This window comes from Giraffa tippelskirchi, chromosome 4 (assembly GCF_054371585.1).
Source record: "Giraffa tippelskirchi isolate mGirTip1 chromosome 4, T2T-mGirTip1v1.2.pri, whole genome shotgun sequence".
Classification (NCBI taxonomy): Eukaryota; Metazoa; Chordata; class Mammalia; order Artiodactyla; family Giraffidae; genus Giraffa; species Giraffa tippelskirchi.
Genome location: NC_137278.1, coordinates 156,673,218 through 156,688,498, shown reverse-complemented (window position 1 = coordinate 156,688,498; position 15,281 = coordinate 156,673,218). Strand labels below are relative to the sequence as shown.

Genomic DNA, 15,281 nt, shown 5'->3' with positions numbered 1-15,281 from the left:
CTCCACTCCTTAAGTGACATAGATTCTTCCAGAAACAAGGAAATAACAGCATTAGGTTCTGAGTCTTTATTTCAGGCAATGGTAGTCTCTGAGGGAAGACCAGAGAAAAGACAGGCCTTACTCGCCACTTGGGTAAATCATGACGTCACATAAGAGTACTCAGACCTGCTGCCCACTGAGGAGGGGTTTGTTCTCACCAATGGGGCAAGAGCGGAAGACCCAGGGCAGACGTAGCCACTGGGTTTTACCATGTGGCAGCTGGGGAAGGGGAACTGCTGAGCCTTGCTTCATAAGTCTTTGCCTGATATTGGGAGAAAAGCAGGGATACAGGTTAGTGATGGTCAATGGCAGCCTCTTTGTGCTTCTCCAAAAAAAAAAGACTAAACCATAACCCAGGTTGACTTGGCCTTGATCCTGGCTCCCTCCTCTTCTCATCAACAGGGTTTATCCTCTCTTACGTTTATGGTAAGCTCTGACCATTTCCCTCTCACCCTACAAGCTTCCCTGCTTTGATGACCTCAGCCCTCCAGGCCTAGGGATTTGCCTTTCTGGTAGGCGGAGAACTCAGTTCACCAGCCTCCTCCACTGTTGATATTATTCATAACAATCATTGAGATCATCATTTATTGCACTTTTGTTTCAGAACCAGGTGTTTTACTCACACTGTCTAGAGCCCTGACAACAGCCCCACAGTTGAGGTATTATGTTTCCTACTTTTCAGAGGCTCAGAAGAGTTAATCGACTTCCCCAGGGTCCCAGCAGCAAGACTGCAACCTAGACCTGTTGAACTTCCAAGTCTGGGCTCTTTCCTGGATGCTACACCTTCCCAAAGGGTTGGTGATTTCTTCTTCCCATGAGGAAGAGTGGTGGTGGTAATAAGGGGTAAGGTAGTGGGAGCTGGATGGCGGGGATCTCACCTGTATATCAGAGATGCAAGCAACAAAGCTGTCAGCACCAGCAAGATTCCCCCGAACAGAGGAGCCTGCCTGAGGCCTGCTTCTTGACCTATGGGTGGAATCCCAGATAGGGCTACATTCAGTGTCTGCTTCCTCTAGTAGGTAACCTCTACCATCTCCCCGTGTCTTCATCCTACCTCTTGTCCAACTACCTACCAGGCATGACAAGCTGGGTGCTGACCATCGCCAGGCTATTGGCATCAGCCAAAGACACATTGAGGCAGTAGGTCCCCGAGCCACCCTTCAGTACCTGGTGCAAAACCAGCTGGCAGGCTGGGCTAGGGGGCACAGGCTGACACAGCCGCTGGGCAGGCGGCTGACACCCTGGCGATGAGATGTCCATGCAGGCTTCCTTGGGTAGCCTGGGAGAGATGTCAGCTTACGTCAGGGAATCTGGGAAGGGACACTAGACACCAGAGAACAGGGCAGCAGTCACCCCAGGAATTCTCAGGGCAACCGTGGGACACTCACCCGCCTTGGCAAGACACAGTCAGCTCAAATGCGTCTCCTTCGCTGGATGACACAGCCTGTAGGATCTCAGCACTCTCAATACCCTCTGCAAAGTTGCAAGATTTTAAGTCTGAGACTCCTCTACTTGTCCTCCCCCAAGGCCCATGGACAGGAATGTCCTCAGGCTGCCTCCCCAATCCCATTCTCCTGCCTTCATATGAAACCCCTGGGATTTGGGTATTCTCCTTGTCCAGGTGAGGAATTCCTTCCAAGGTGTGCTTCCACCGGGCAACCCTAAGCAGCACACGCCTCCCTCCACCAACTCAGACAACGTAGGCAAGACTCACGGACAATGTCCAGGGTGAGGGAAAAGGAGCCATAGCGATACAGAACACAATCCAGGGGGGCTTGGCGCTTCACCAGGACTAAGGTGGCGGTGTCATCTGGCAGGGGGCTCAGGGAGCCTGGCAGGAGAGGATTAAAGAGGCAAAGTCAAGAAACAAATGACTAACCTGGAAACAGGCCCAACAGGCATTTTTCCAGGTAGAGTCAGAGCTATTGGATCCAGGCTTAAAATCAGACAAGAGCTGGGAACTCTCATTTTTTTAGATAAAGAAACTGGCCCAAGAGAAATGACTGCCCCAGAGTCACAGTTAGGGTTAGAGTTGGAATTTTAGAAATCCCAAATGTTTATCACACCCTACACTGTGCCAGGTCCTGGGTCAGACATTTGACATGTGTTAAGTCATTATAGTGTCACTATCTCACTCCTCCCTTTTTAGTGTTCCTACCACAATTCCAGGTAAACCTACTTTGGGATGGGAATCCAGGGGTGGGAAATGGTGTCAGAAACTGGGAAAGATGTCTATGCATTTACACTTCATCAGAAAATGAGGTATAAGTATTATCTAATGATCACAGGGGCTTTCTAGTTGGCTCAGTGGTAAAGAATCCGCCTGCCAATGCGGGTTCGAGATCCCTGGGTGGGGAAAATCCCCTGGAGAAGGGAATGACCACCCACTCCAGTATTCTTGCCTGGAGAATTCTATGGACAGAGGAGTCTGGTGGGCCATAGTCCATGAGGTCACAAAGAGTCAGACATGACTAAGCACCACCACCAGATGATCACAGACTGCTCCCTGAACTTCTCTTCAGGGAACAACTCTTTTCAGGGATAGAGAAGCAATAAGCTCTCTCCCCATGGCCTAGGAGAAGACTCTGGTTTCCTGAATTCTGGATCTATTCCGTGCCATTAAGAGAGACTTAGGGGATTTTAAAACTGGTGAAGACTCTGAGGGGACTCCACTGCTAAGCTAAGGATTGGGTAACATCTGGGTAATTCTTTCAGGTCTTCAGAGCGGTGACAAATGCCCCACCTCCATGAAGTCATTCATGGTGGCCCCCTTACCTGCAATACCTTCTGTAGGCATGAATTGGCTGGTATTTGAACCTGCAGGCTCAGGAGTGGACACCTCTCCAGCTGTGGTCTCCACCAGCTCTGGAGTTCTTTCCTGTGTAACCATGATTCCAGAGGGCTCTGTAGTTGACACTTCAGGTGTCCTACCTGTAGCCTCTGCAGTTGGCATCTCTGCTGGTGTGGTACTCAAGACTTTGGAGGTTGCCACCTGCTCAGGTGTGGTCTCTACACCCTCTGTGGTTGGCACCTGCCAAACTGTGGTGTCAGGGGCCTCTGCAGTTGGCACCTGGGCAGGTGTAGTACCTATGACTTCTGTAGTAGGCACTTGGCCAGCTGTGGTCCCAGGGGCCTCTGCAGTTGTCACATGCCCATCTGTGGTGCCTGGAACTGGAGAGGAGCCACAGGAGGTGAGAGGAATGGCAGCCTGCAGGACCACCTGTGCAGTGACTGGGCCAGACTCTAGGTAAGTGTGAGTGACCATGAGTGCCCGAGAGATCAGGGTCCCTGTACTGTCGCCAAAGTCCCAGGTGTAGGAAAGGTCAGCCACAGCCAAATAGCCACTGGGATCATGGAGCTGGAGGGCAAAGATCAGAGGCTGCTTTCTCAGGAAGCGCTTGTTCCTTCCATCCAAGGCCTGCAGCTGAGACACACTCACGGAGAAGGGCACCTGGTCTGGGATTGGAGTCAGAGAAGGTGAGAACCATAAGCTCTTCTTTCTTTCAGCTTCTTCTTTCACAGCCATATTTTTCAACCAACCCAAGCTGCCTGGCCCTTCACGGGCTCCAAGCCCCACATCCCTCTGCCCACATCTTCCTGGTTCTGCCCCTGCAAGGTTACACACCATTTCCTCTTTCCCCTTTCCTGTCCAGCCCAGCCTCCCCACCTTCTCCTGCCCTGCAACTGGCCTTGTCCCCCTCCTAGGTCCTTACCAGTAATGGTGAAGGTTGAGGTGGAGTGAGCGAGGGGCACATAGCTCTGGGACCCCCGGCGGTGGTAGACAGTCACTTCCATGTTGTGTGTGCCCAGCACTGCCTTGTCTGTCCCAATGCTCAGTCCAGACACTGGGCCCCCCAGGACTTGCCAGTATTGGTCTGAGGTTTTTGGAAGGAAGAGTAGGGAAGGGGGTTACTGGTCAAAGGGGACTGGGGCAGGGTTAGAGACAGGGAACCAGAGAAGGAAGGTCAGGAGATGTATCAAGGATGGTTATTTCAGAGAGTGTAAGCTTGCATATGTTGGGCAGGAAAGGAGTCCTTATGAGAGGGTCAATGGGATGGGACTATAACTGGAGCAGGGCTCCCAGAAAGAAGTATAATAGAGTTGACTAGGTGCTGTGGAAGAGGAAGGAGTCATGGGGGAAGTGAAGATGAGGGAAACTCACAGAATTTAGGGATGGGACCAAAAGAAAGGGGATCAGGTAGGAAGAAGTGAATTCAAATGTGAATGACAGACCAGAGAAGGGAGATTCTTACCCCAGGTCTTCCAGACATAAACAAAGCATCTTTTCTGAGATAGAGGCCCAGAAGGGCAGACCCCCCCATCGGGGAAGATGCAGGTATCATCAGGTTCTTGGGGATATACCAGCTGTCCTTCCCACACCTGGCTCCCTGAAAAGAAGATACCAAGATACCAAGTCTCTCTCAATCCCTGGCATTCCTTACTGTACACCAAAACCTTTAACATGACTCCCAGAGAGGGGCTCCGGGAATACTGCCTAGCTACCAATATAAATTCTCCTTGGTATAACCTGTTTGGAGTGGTAGAGGGGAGAAAAGAAATTATAATTAAAGATTTCTGTGTATATACTTAAGGGGCTTCCCAGGTGACTCAGTGGTAAAGAATACACCTGCCAATGCAGGAGACACAGGAGACGAGGATTCAATCCCTGTGTCGAAAGATCCCCTGGAGGAAGAAATGGCAACCTGCTCCAGTATTCTTGCCTGGGCAGTCCCATGGGCAGAGCTTTTGAGGGCTACAGTCCATGGGGTCACAAAGAGTCAGACTCGACTGAGTCACTGAGCACACACATGTATATTCTTACACTGGAAACAAATTGGTAGGCCGTGTATGCAAATGTCTAGGATGACATGCTCTAGCTAGTGGGATAAAAGTAAAAATAACAGCATCAACTAATTCTTACTGTAGGCTAGGACCTGGGTTTGAGCCCTGAGTTGGGAAGATCCCATGGAGGACTGCATGGTAACCCACCCCAGTATTCTTGCCTGGAGGATCCACATGGACAGAGGAGCCTGGTGGGCTACAGTCCATGGGGTTACAAAGCATCTAAACTAAGCAACTAAGCATAGCACAGAGCAGGCATTATGCTAAATTCTTTATATTATCACACTTTAATCCTTACAACAACCTTTTAAAGTATTATCATCCCTATTCTATAGATAAGGGAATGGAAGCACAGAACAATTCAGTGACTTGCCCAGGGTCACATACTGATAACCAGTTTAAATCCAAGTCTATCCAACTTCTATGTCCACTGGGTCTTCTGTGCCCCATTTGGGGAACTATAATTTTTTTTCTTTTTGCTTTATTTGTGTTTTCTAATTTTTCTGCAATGAAGATGTATTACATATATAATTTGTAAAAAAAAAAAAAAACAACAAGAAGAAGAGGACAGGGAGGAGGATTCCTTGAGCTCATTGTGGATACCAGGGATTCTGAACCTTGGGAAGGAGGCCTGGAGCAGAGAGGTACTTACCATTGATGATGGTGTTGTTGGCCCAGATGACCTGCCCATCTGGCAGCACCTTTTGGCTTTTAGGAAAGTGCAAGGCAATAGAGAAGGAGGCATTTGCCCCAATCAGTGTAGGCCCATCATTGCTGACCTTCAGGGATACCTGGCCACCTGAAAAGGGCAGCTGCGTTAGATGGAACTCCTTGGCTTCTCTTCCCCGTATGCCTTTTCCTTTCCTATCTTCCCAAGTACATTCAACCCCGTTCCCCTCCCCACCCCATTTCCACCATATCCTCCCTGGAAATCACCAAGTCCCTACCTCTCCAGCAGTCAGGACCCTGGCTTTCTGTCCACTCTGGATACAGCTGTCTGTTCCATGCTTTAATTCTGAGCTGCCTTGAGACACCAAGCCAGTCCCTGTCTCTGGGTCCTAAAAAGGAAGATATACTATGAGGGCCCTCAAATCATTACTCACTCCCTTCTCAGGGGACAACACTGTCTGTGACACATCATTCATTCTTACATTCAAAGTGCATTTTAAGAATATATTTATTTAACTGCGCTAGGACTTAGTTGCGGCACGAGGGATCTTCGATTAGTTGTGGCATGTGGGGTCAGGTAGTTGTGGCATGCAAACCCTTGGGATCTAGTTCCCTGACCTGAGATTTAACCCTCGCCCCCTGCATTGGGAGCACAGAGCCTTAGCCACTTGATGGACAACAAGCGAAGTCCCTTAAAGTGCATTTTAATCTGCTGAATACCCACCACGTACCAGGCACTGGGCTAGGTGCAAAGAACTTAAGAAATGAAAAAGAAATGGTTCTGAAGGGGTTCAGGTTAAAGTATATGAAATAGACATATACGTAAATTGCTATAATTCAAGGCATTGCTTAATATGAGCCATAATAGACATACACAATGTATAACAAAATGATAGATTTAAACAGGTAAATTGCACTCTGGTTGACTAGGGAAGACTCAGTAAATAGTTGGCCTGTGGCATAAAGCATTCTGGGCAGAAGGCCCAGCATGAGCAGATGCATGGAAGTATGGAAGCACATGGCATGATAGGAGACCACTAGCAATGTGGCTGATGTACTTCGTGAGAGATGAGGCCAAGAAGATGGAGTGGGGGCTTTGAGTGCCCGGCAAAGGAGTTTGGACTTTACCCTGTAGGCAAGGGCACCTCAGATGATTTTGTTTGTTGTATTGAGATATGTCACATACCATAAAATTCACCCTTCAAAAGCTTTTTGAATATGATCAGATTTGTGTTTTAGAAGGATCACTTTGGCAAGCAGTGAGGAGGATGGACTAGAGGCGGGTAGAAATTGGGAGTGGGGAGAAACAAAATTATTATAACTGACCAAAAAAGAGATCTGAAAAAAAGTGACGTGATGGCTCTGCATATGCCTCCCCCAGGTCCAACAACTATCAACATTTTGTCACATTTGCTCTATCTATCCTTTATTTTTGTTGTTCATTTGTTTTTTGGCTGAAGCATTCAAAAGCAAATCCCAGACATCATGTTATTTTAAAACCCTAAAAATTCAGTAGGTTTCTGTAAAAAAAAAAAAAGAATATTTTCTTAAATAAACACAATGTTAATTCACACTAGACAAAATTATCAAACTCAGTCCACACAAAATTTCATGAAATATATAAAAATGTCTTCTTATGATTTTAAAAATCTGGATCCAGAAAGTAAGCACAATATTTTAAGAGCCTTGTGTGGACACATATGAACAGAATATTTCCAGAATACAATAACGAACATAGTAAAAGAAAGACATGAAACTACACCGTGAATGAGGGGATGATCAAGGAGAAGTTCCAAGAAGTTTGTGAGACCAGGGATCTAGAGAAAGGGGTCACCGGGGTACAATGTAGATATTTCTGCACATCACAGACTATCCTCACTTCGTCTCTAACATGTACCAGAAACCTGGTTGATTCTCCTGGGGAAGGATCTAGAATCATCCCGCTGAATATCTCACCACAAGAACAAGAGAATCATAAGATGCGCCATTCTTTCTCCACTCCCAATCCTCCCTCCTCAGAGCAGCACGGGACATTCCAGACCCTCTCACCACCCCCACCCCCATCCCTTGCTCCTGTCACGAGGCCCCAATCCCCCAGAGCCCTTTCATGTGATGCTCAGCTGAGACCCCTCTGCCTGTCTCTTCCAGTCCCAGAACAAAAGCCTGGGCTGTGTTCACCCATGCCCATCCCAAAGAGGGGATGAGGTGCCTCTTTACCCTTCTACCCAATACCACATTCTCTTTCTCCTCACTTTAAATACCCTATCCCAAGTGCCTGAGACAATGCCTAAATGAGTTTCCACTCATTTTACTACCTTGGCACCCATGTTCCAGCTCACTATTCAGAGCATCTCAAAATTAGGGCCACAGAGACATACTGTTCTCTCGCCCTTACAGGTAGATGGGGTTGTTTTCAGGTTCAGTCCCAAGTGCCTGAACACACATGCACCCAAATCTTCATGTGGGGAGAGAGCTCAGTTGCCCATGTCCTCACTAAATCAAATGGGTGGGGGACACCTGAAGCACTGCTGATATCTTCCATTAGGGAGAGAAAAACCAGAGTAGGTGTGCAACCCCAAATTCACACTTGTTCATGTCCACACATCCCACACTCACCTTCTGTGGCCCCTATAGCCATAAGAACACCCATCAGAGCCACATGGAGAAGGTATTTTCTCAGCACCAGATCCATCCTGTTCTTCCTTCCAGCAACCAATGACTCTGGGGCATTGGACAAACCCCTGTATAAGAAGGGGGTGCTCATTTGCATAGCCCTTCCCCCCCTCCCTCCAGGCAAATCCTGGGAGGAGCAGAAGGACCTGAGAAAGGCAGAACTGAGGAAGGATCCTGGTCCCTGGACATCATGCTACTCATTGACAGTTTCTGGCTTCATAGGGTCAGTCTCATCTTAAAGCACTCCATCTCCCCTCGGGGAAAAAATGACTGAAGGGCAGCTACAAAACATAACACGTACCGGACACACACAGTTCATTAGAGAGTGGATCAATCTGTTGTGAGTCAAACCAGGAACCTCTCGAAATAACTGTAGAAGTAGTGACCCTGGATCCAAAAACAGATAGTATTGGGGTAGGCTGAGAGAAGCGGGACAACTACTCTTTGGAGCCCCAGGAAACCCTTACAATGAGGTTCCCAGTTTCCTGCTTTCAGAGGAGGCTCCAGGGCGAGGTGGAATTTAATCTTAGGTCAATACATATTTTCCTAGGGGTGGTGAAAACGGCGAATTAGAGATCAGGAAATCTCTATGGACTCAGGACACAGGGAGGAAACTCGATCCCAAATCAGATACTTGGAAAAAGGTGTTCAGCCTCCCCACCCAGATAAAAATTTATCCTTAATACTCCTCGGAACCAAAGTTGCCCGGGGTGGGTCGTTTGCAGCGAGGGACGCAGGGATGGCCCCGCCCTCTCTGACGTAGACCAATAGGAAGATCTGAGGGAGGAGCCAGGGAAACGCGGGAAGGAGAGGCGGGGCTTCTGGTGGCGGTAGGGAACTAGAGGGGGGAGGCGGCAATATTGTTTCAAATTGGACAAATTGACAAGAGCGAGAGATACACTGCGTTCCATCCCGACCTCGGGTCGCGGTGCTGGGCCCTGTTTCCCTCCTCGGCCCCCGAGAGCTGGGTGCCGTTTTCTGCAGTGTTCCCAGGCCCCCGCTCCAGGGCCGGGCTGACTCGACTCGCTAGCGCTTCATGGAGAACTTCCAAAAAGTGGAAAAGATCGGAGAGGGCACGTACGGAGTTGTGTACAAAGCCAAAAACAAGTTGACGGGAGAAGTGGTGGCGCTTAAAAAAATCCGCCTGGACACGTGAGTGGCCTCTGTACCCGGGACTCCTAACTCGGGAGCTCCTTGAGTGCCCCCCACCCCCACCGCAACAGGCGGGTAGCCTTCCAGGGACCGGAAGGTAGCAGGGAGGGAAGTCTTTTGACGTGGAGAGGTGGGTTGAAGGACGAGTAGAGGGTTTCCCGTTGGAGAGTATAGGGTAGTGTAGAATCCATGGGAAATTTCCTCCCCAAAGGCGGGCGATGTCCCCAAATGTACAGTCAGAAAGAGTCAGGAAGAGGAAGGAGCCTTTTGAGACGGGATCGAGGACTCCTGGACGAGGAGATGGGTTTTGTGATAAGCGGTAAAGAGCACCCTTATAAATGACTAGACGAGCCCTCCCCACCCGCATCTTAGAATTCTCTCTTTCAAAAGAATGGCAGTTGAACCTCACTGGCAGCGCTAGAGAGGCTGGGTGCTGTTACTCCTCCCCCCCCCACACACACTTTTTCCCCCTTTTAACTTCACCTTCACCAAGAGTCTTTGCTAACCTAACCCTGGGCAAAGAAGAAATGATGATCGTAATGTGTCTAAAAAGCCACTCCTGTCCATCCATGAATTAACCCCTGAAGCACCCTTTCTCTCACTTTCTTAGGGGATGCTGGGATGGTGGGGGCCGGAGGTGGGGTGGGGGGAATGACTGTACTGAGGGAAGAGAAATATTTGTAACCACATTCCCATCTCTGCTTTCCCAACTTCTCCAAGTGAGACAGAGGGTGTACCCAGTACTGCCATACGAGAGATCTCTCTGCTTAAGGAACTTAATCACCCTAACATTGTCAAGTAAGTATGTATCTGGGAGGTGGGAGGTGTTCTGACAGTAAAGGAGGATGTCTTCTGTTTGTGTTGTCTGGGCCTTTCTCTCCCTCACGTGTATTCCTGGACCTCCCCCTTCCCTAGGCTGCTGGATGTCATTCACACAGAAAACAAACTCTACCTGGTTTTTGAGTTTCTGCACCAGGATCTCAAGAAATTCATGGATGCCTCTGCGCTCACTGGCATTCCTCTTCCGCTCATAAAGGTACTCCTTCTCATCAACTCCTCCCCAGCATGGGCATGTCTTGGGGGGACTGAAGGCAGGCAATCCAGACTGACTGTTGATTTGTGATCTTGGCTTCCTTCCCAGCCCTCACCCCCCCCCCCCACACCTTTTCTTGTGGCTCTTTCACTGCTCATTATGCTTTTAACCCTAGGGCTGGGCAGGGGAATCAAAGAAGTTGAAACTCTAGTGAGTCAACTTAGCAGCTCAGGTGGAAGGTTCTTGAGATGAAACTCAGATAAATGGGACTGGGGGGTGCTTGGTAGACACCTCCAGAAAGCCCTTCCATCTGTTTGGTGGGAGAAATAGCGATTGAGTCTCTGTTGTCCGTTTTTCTGGGTTCCTTACTCCAGAAGCTACTTTCGATCAACCACAAACATATAGCCAAACACACATTTATTGAACACCTTCAGTGTGCTGGACCCACGATATGGAACATAAATGCAAAACTGAATGAGACCTGACCTTATCCTCACTGGGTTGACAGTCCAATTGGAGAAATAGCTTGTAAACATATAATTACAATTTAACTAGTAAAGGCTTTAGTAAACTTTGGAGTTACAGAGGATACCCTAATCTCACAGTGGTGGAAAAACACAGTCTTTTCTCTCCCCTTGTCAGAGCTACTTGTTCCAGCTGCTCCAGGGCCTAGCTTTCTGCCACTCTCATCGGGTCCTGCACCGAGACCTTAAACCTCAGAATCTGCTTATCAACGCAGATGGGTCCATCAAGCTAGCAGACTTCGGACTAGCTAGAGCTTTTGGGGTCCCTGTTCGTACTTATACCCACGAGGTGAGTCCTCCTCTGCATGTCTTCTCTGAACTTCCTGGGAGGTATTAACAAGGACATTCACAGAGTTTTGAGTAATGATTTGGCCAGCAGTTTCTCACTAGATGGAAAGTATCTCTGACACCCCAAGAGGTCTTAGAGTATGCACAGAGTTCATACATTGATAGATACCAAGCTAGGAGACAGGTGGAAGGCATGAAATTTAAAATTGTGACCGCTTGCCCTAATTTTTCCAAGAAGGTTACAAATTGGGGGTTCAGAATATATGTTCCCCAGAACCATGGGTTAGGCTAACTCTGGGCTAGGAAGTTGTACCCAGTTATTTTACTTAGGGGCAATGAGAGGGAAGGGAAGGGTGGAGGGATAGAAGCTGCTTGTTAAGAAATTGAGTTAGCAGAATAGTGTTTAGGAACTGACGTGTGGGTATCTTCATGTCCTATACTCTTGTCCTCAGGTGGTGACTCTGTGGTACCGAGCACCGGAAATCCTTCTGGGCTGCAAATACTACTCCACAGCAGTGGACATCTGGAGCCTCGGTTGCATCTTTGCTGAGATGGTATGGAGGCATGCCCATGGTCTACCCAGCCCACTCCTTCCCACATTCAAGAACAACAGAACTGTTTCTTGGCCCAGACCCATGGTCCTTCTCTTATCACAGGGTTCTTCCTCTAGAGTAGCACAAAGCGGGTGGTGGAGAAAGGAGAGGGCTGTCATCCCTGATGTCAACCACAATGTTAGGATAGCCTCAAATAGCTTAGCATCCAGTATACACATCTTATCTCTGAACTGAGCTAAATCATTTCTGCAACTGTGCTAGCTTTAGCCTACATATATTTGGGAAAATAAGTTCCATTTAGCATCTCCTTCATTTGCCTGTAGACCTTATATTAGGGCATCAGGAAGTGGTGAGGCCAGCTGTATTCACCTTATTCACACCTTTTATTTAAACTGCAGACATGTTCCCCCTCAACCTCTGGATTTTTAGATTGAAGGATCCCTGAGGCCCAGCCTTATAAGGGAGCTATCATTCCCTTTAATACAACAGTGGAGTAAGCTGAGTTTTCAAATCAAATCAGCAGTATGTTTTATGGTTCCTTATCTGGGTTGTAACTGGGGGCATGGAGACCATTAGCCCATATATATAACATGCATTTATCCCCCAGTGCAATACTTTACAATTGCCCATATACGTCTCTCAATTCATCAAAAAATATTTGTTAAGCACCTAGTGTGTACCCAGCACCATGCTAGGTGCTGTGGGGAACACAGAAGAAATGGAAGACACAGTCTCTGCCCGCTGTGCTCCTATCTAGAAGTGGCTGCATCACAAGGAGGGGGGATGACCGCAGTGTCTACCCCATACCCCGTGAGTGGCTTGACATCCCTTTGCTACATGTCAGTGGCACCCCAGACATTCACCCCCTCCCAGCCCTACCCAGCCTTGGGGATCTGCAAAACCATGGTTGGGGGAAGGAAGGAGGGGGCGAGGAGGCAGATGAAGGGACTTCATTGTCTCAGGCTCTGTGTGACTGACCCCATGAAAGACCCTGGGGAGGGAGTCATGGGGCCCTGCTGACCTTCCACTGCCTGTGGGAACCTCCATTATCCATTGAGCAGTTCTGATTGACGTCAATGTCGGTCTTGGCCTTTCCTCTTTCCCCATTTTCAGGTGACCCGCCGGGCCCTATTCCCCGGAGATTCTGAGATCGACCAACTCTTCCGGATCTTTCGGACCCTGGGAACCCCAGATGAGGTGGTTTGGCCAGGAGTTACTTCTATGCCAGATTATAAGCCAAGTTTCCCCAAGTGGGCCAGGCAGGATTTTAGCAAAGTGGTGCCTCCCCTGGATGAAGATGGCCGGAGCTTGTTATCGGTGAGACTAGGGAGTGGGCATCCATTTCCTCTTGTTCCCTCCCCCAGGGCAGGGTTTTCCCTCCCCCAGGGCAGGCATGAAGGAAGAATGAGGCCCTGGACTCCTGGTCTCAGCATTTCCCTTGTCTCTGCTTCCCTCTTGTTGGTGCACCCATTAGATATAGGGAGGAGGAAATGGGAACTCGGGGTGAAAGGAATTCTGTTTCCCAATTTCTCAATACCTGCTGCCCATTTAGTCCATTACCACATTACTGAAGTCAGCATGCATCTCTTCCTCCAGCAAATGCTGCACTACGACCCTAACAAGCGGATTTCAGCCAAGGCAGCTCTGGCTCACCCTTTTTTCCAAGATGTGACCAAGCCAGTACCTCACCTTCGACTCTGATCGCCTTCTCAAGCCCCTACCCCCAGCATCACCCTCTTCTCCAGTTCGAGTGTGATCTGGCTCGGCCCCAGGCTCTTAGCTCACTGATCTTGTCTGGTTGCCTTAGCACTCACCTGTGCCTCTTAGCCAGTCCACTCTGGAGTGATGGGGTGGAGGGAAGAAATAGGTGGAATTGAAAGGACGCTTCAGTATTAGATGCACTTAAGTCAGCCTCCACTACCCTCTCTCTTAGTCGTTGCTTAAGAGGGCTGGTATTTTAAAAAAAGACAAAAAAAAAAAAGACTTTTTCCTCCGTCCACATAAGTTTGCCATCCCAGTCTCTGAAAGCCCCACTATTATTATTTTCTGTATCTGGGATGATAGAGACCCCAAGCCTCCGGAGCCACTGTGTAAGGCCAACTGATAGTGGGGGCTAAGTTGGAACCTTTGAAAATCAAGCAAAACAAAACATTATGGAGGGGCCTGTTTTAAAGAATTGGGTTTAAAAAAATAGATCCAGCCGGTTTATACCCTAGTTTTAGTGTTTCATCTCACCTAACATCTGGGAGACTCAAGACTCCCAGTCTCAGACTCCTAGTCTCTGTGGTCCTCGTGGGGCTGCAGTAGAATTGATGGCTCCTAGGCTTCTCGCCTGTCCCTCCTATGGGCAAAGTGTGTCTAGGAGGCTCTGGGACAGTGACTGTGCTTCACCTTGGCCTTATGAGGCAAGTGAAAGGTGTTTGAATTTTTCTCTTCTTTTTAAGATTCTTAAGGTGCTAGGTCCCATCTTCCTCTGAAGGCCACCCCGTAAGAGTAAAAGTTAAGGTTAAGACATCATTTTGAGAATTCTGACATTGGGGGAAAAATATTTCTTTAAAAGAAGGATGAACAATTATATTTATATTTCAGGTTATAGTAGTTTTTTAAGTGGGAATGGGTGGGGATTTCTTGCCATGTGTAATGCAAATATGTTGTGTTTTTTTAAAAAAAAGCTTTTTTTCTTTTTATGATTTTGTCTCTCTTCTCCCACCTTTTGTCCTTGAGTGTTCTTGCTGTTAATATTATTTGTAATTTAGTTTGTAACTGATTAAAAAAAAGTTCCTAGTTTTACAGTTCATCGCTTTCCTCTTTTGTGTATTTACTGAAAGAATGGTGTGAGAGAGAATATGAATGTGTGTATGTGAAAATAGATTTCAGACCCCTCAATCTGTCTGAGCACGGCTACCCACCACACTCCATTTCGACCTCTGTGATTCAGTGTGATAGTGTGCGGGTGGGTGAAGCGGGAATTACTGCCCCCCATTTTACTTACGGCTGGGAAAAGTGAAGCTTACGTATTTCCTACTTCACTTTCCCCTAAACCTGTGCGTCTCACCACCCTACCCACCACCCATATCACACACACATACATACAAGGCTCTAGTTCGAGATTTGCAATGTTAGTTCGGGCTCAGGAGCAGCACTACGTTGGAAGTGGGCTCCAAGGGAATTCGCATTGACGCTGCGTTTCCCAATGTTTCTTTTCTTTTTTTTTTTTTGCATATCACAAACATCAAAGTTTTTCAAATATACTTATTCACATTTACATATGATTCCGAATATATCAACCGTCTGTATGAAAATTATTGTAAAGGGGCTAAAGCCTCCCCAAACTACCAGTTCTTGAAGCTGCCACTGTCTCAGCTCACCAGAAAACATTTCAGACTCCCCGCGGGCCACCCCCGAAATTCCTGGGCTCTGAGGCCCCAACTAAAAGGAAGCACCGACGTGAAGGCTGCTTAAATTCCCAGGCTCCGGGTCCTTAGGAGAGGTATTTGCCTTCACGCC

At 48.1% G+C, this 15,281-nt stretch overlaps 2 protein-coding genes across 32 annotated transcripts; one reads left to right on the top strand and one right to left on the bottom strand.

Moving 5' to 3' along the window:
* Positions 1–51: 51 nt before the first annotated feature.
* Positions 52–8,958, bottom strand: PMEL (premelanosome protein). Of its 10 annotated transcripts, none has more exons than XM_081595157.1 (13): positions 8,910–8,958; positions 8,525–8,610; positions 8,167–8,291; positions 5,829–5,939; positions 5,534–5,680; positions 4,293–4,427; positions 3,753–3,914; positions 2,815–3,495; positions 1,754–1,870; positions 1,428–1,512; positions 1,113–1,318; positions 918–1,005; positions 52–301 (listed from the first exon to the last, which is right to left on the bottom strand). In XM_081595157.1, exons 3-13 carry the CDS (start codon positions 8,240–8,242, stop codon positions 160–162), a joined length of 1,950 nt encoding a protein of 649 aa, XP_081451283.1. In that variant the 5' UTR covers positions 8,243–8,291; positions 8,525–8,610; positions 8,910–8,958; the 3' UTR covers positions 52–159. The 10 variants fall into 10 exon arrangements, with proteins under 10 accessions (XP_081451283.1, XP_081451286.1, XP_081451280.1 ...); XM_081595160.1 differs by having other exon boundaries at positions 8,167–8,271; XM_081595154.1 differs by having other exon boundaries at positions 8,691–8,930.
* Positions 3,053–14,569, top strand: CDK2 (cyclin dependent kinase 2). Of its 22 annotated transcripts, XM_081595192.1 has the most exons (12): positions 3,142–3,286; positions 3,456–3,516; positions 5,396–5,525; positions 9,208–9,375; positions 9,587–9,694; positions 10,096–10,173; positions 10,291–10,411; positions 11,051–11,221; positions 11,673–11,774; positions 12,441–12,584; positions 12,888–13,091; positions 13,371–14,569. In XM_081595192.1, exons 4-12 carry the CDS (start codon positions 9,260–9,262, stop codon positions 13,473–13,475), a joined length of 1,149 nt encoding a protein of 382 aa, XP_081451318.1. In that variant the 5' UTR covers positions 3,142–3,286; positions 3,456–3,516; positions 5,396–5,525; positions 9,208–9,259; the 3' UTR covers positions 13,476–14,569. The 22 variants fall into 22 exon arrangements, 16 of the variants coding, with proteins under 16 accessions (XP_081451321.1, XP_081451318.1, XP_081451317.1 ...); XM_081595195.1 differs by lacking the exon at positions 9,587–9,694 and having other exon boundaries at positions 3,102–3,286; XR_014083391.1 differs by lacking the exons at positions 5,396–5,525; positions 9,587–9,694 and having other exon boundaries at positions 3,053–3,286; positions 12,532–12,584.
* Positions 14,570–15,281: the final 712 nt, after the last annotated feature.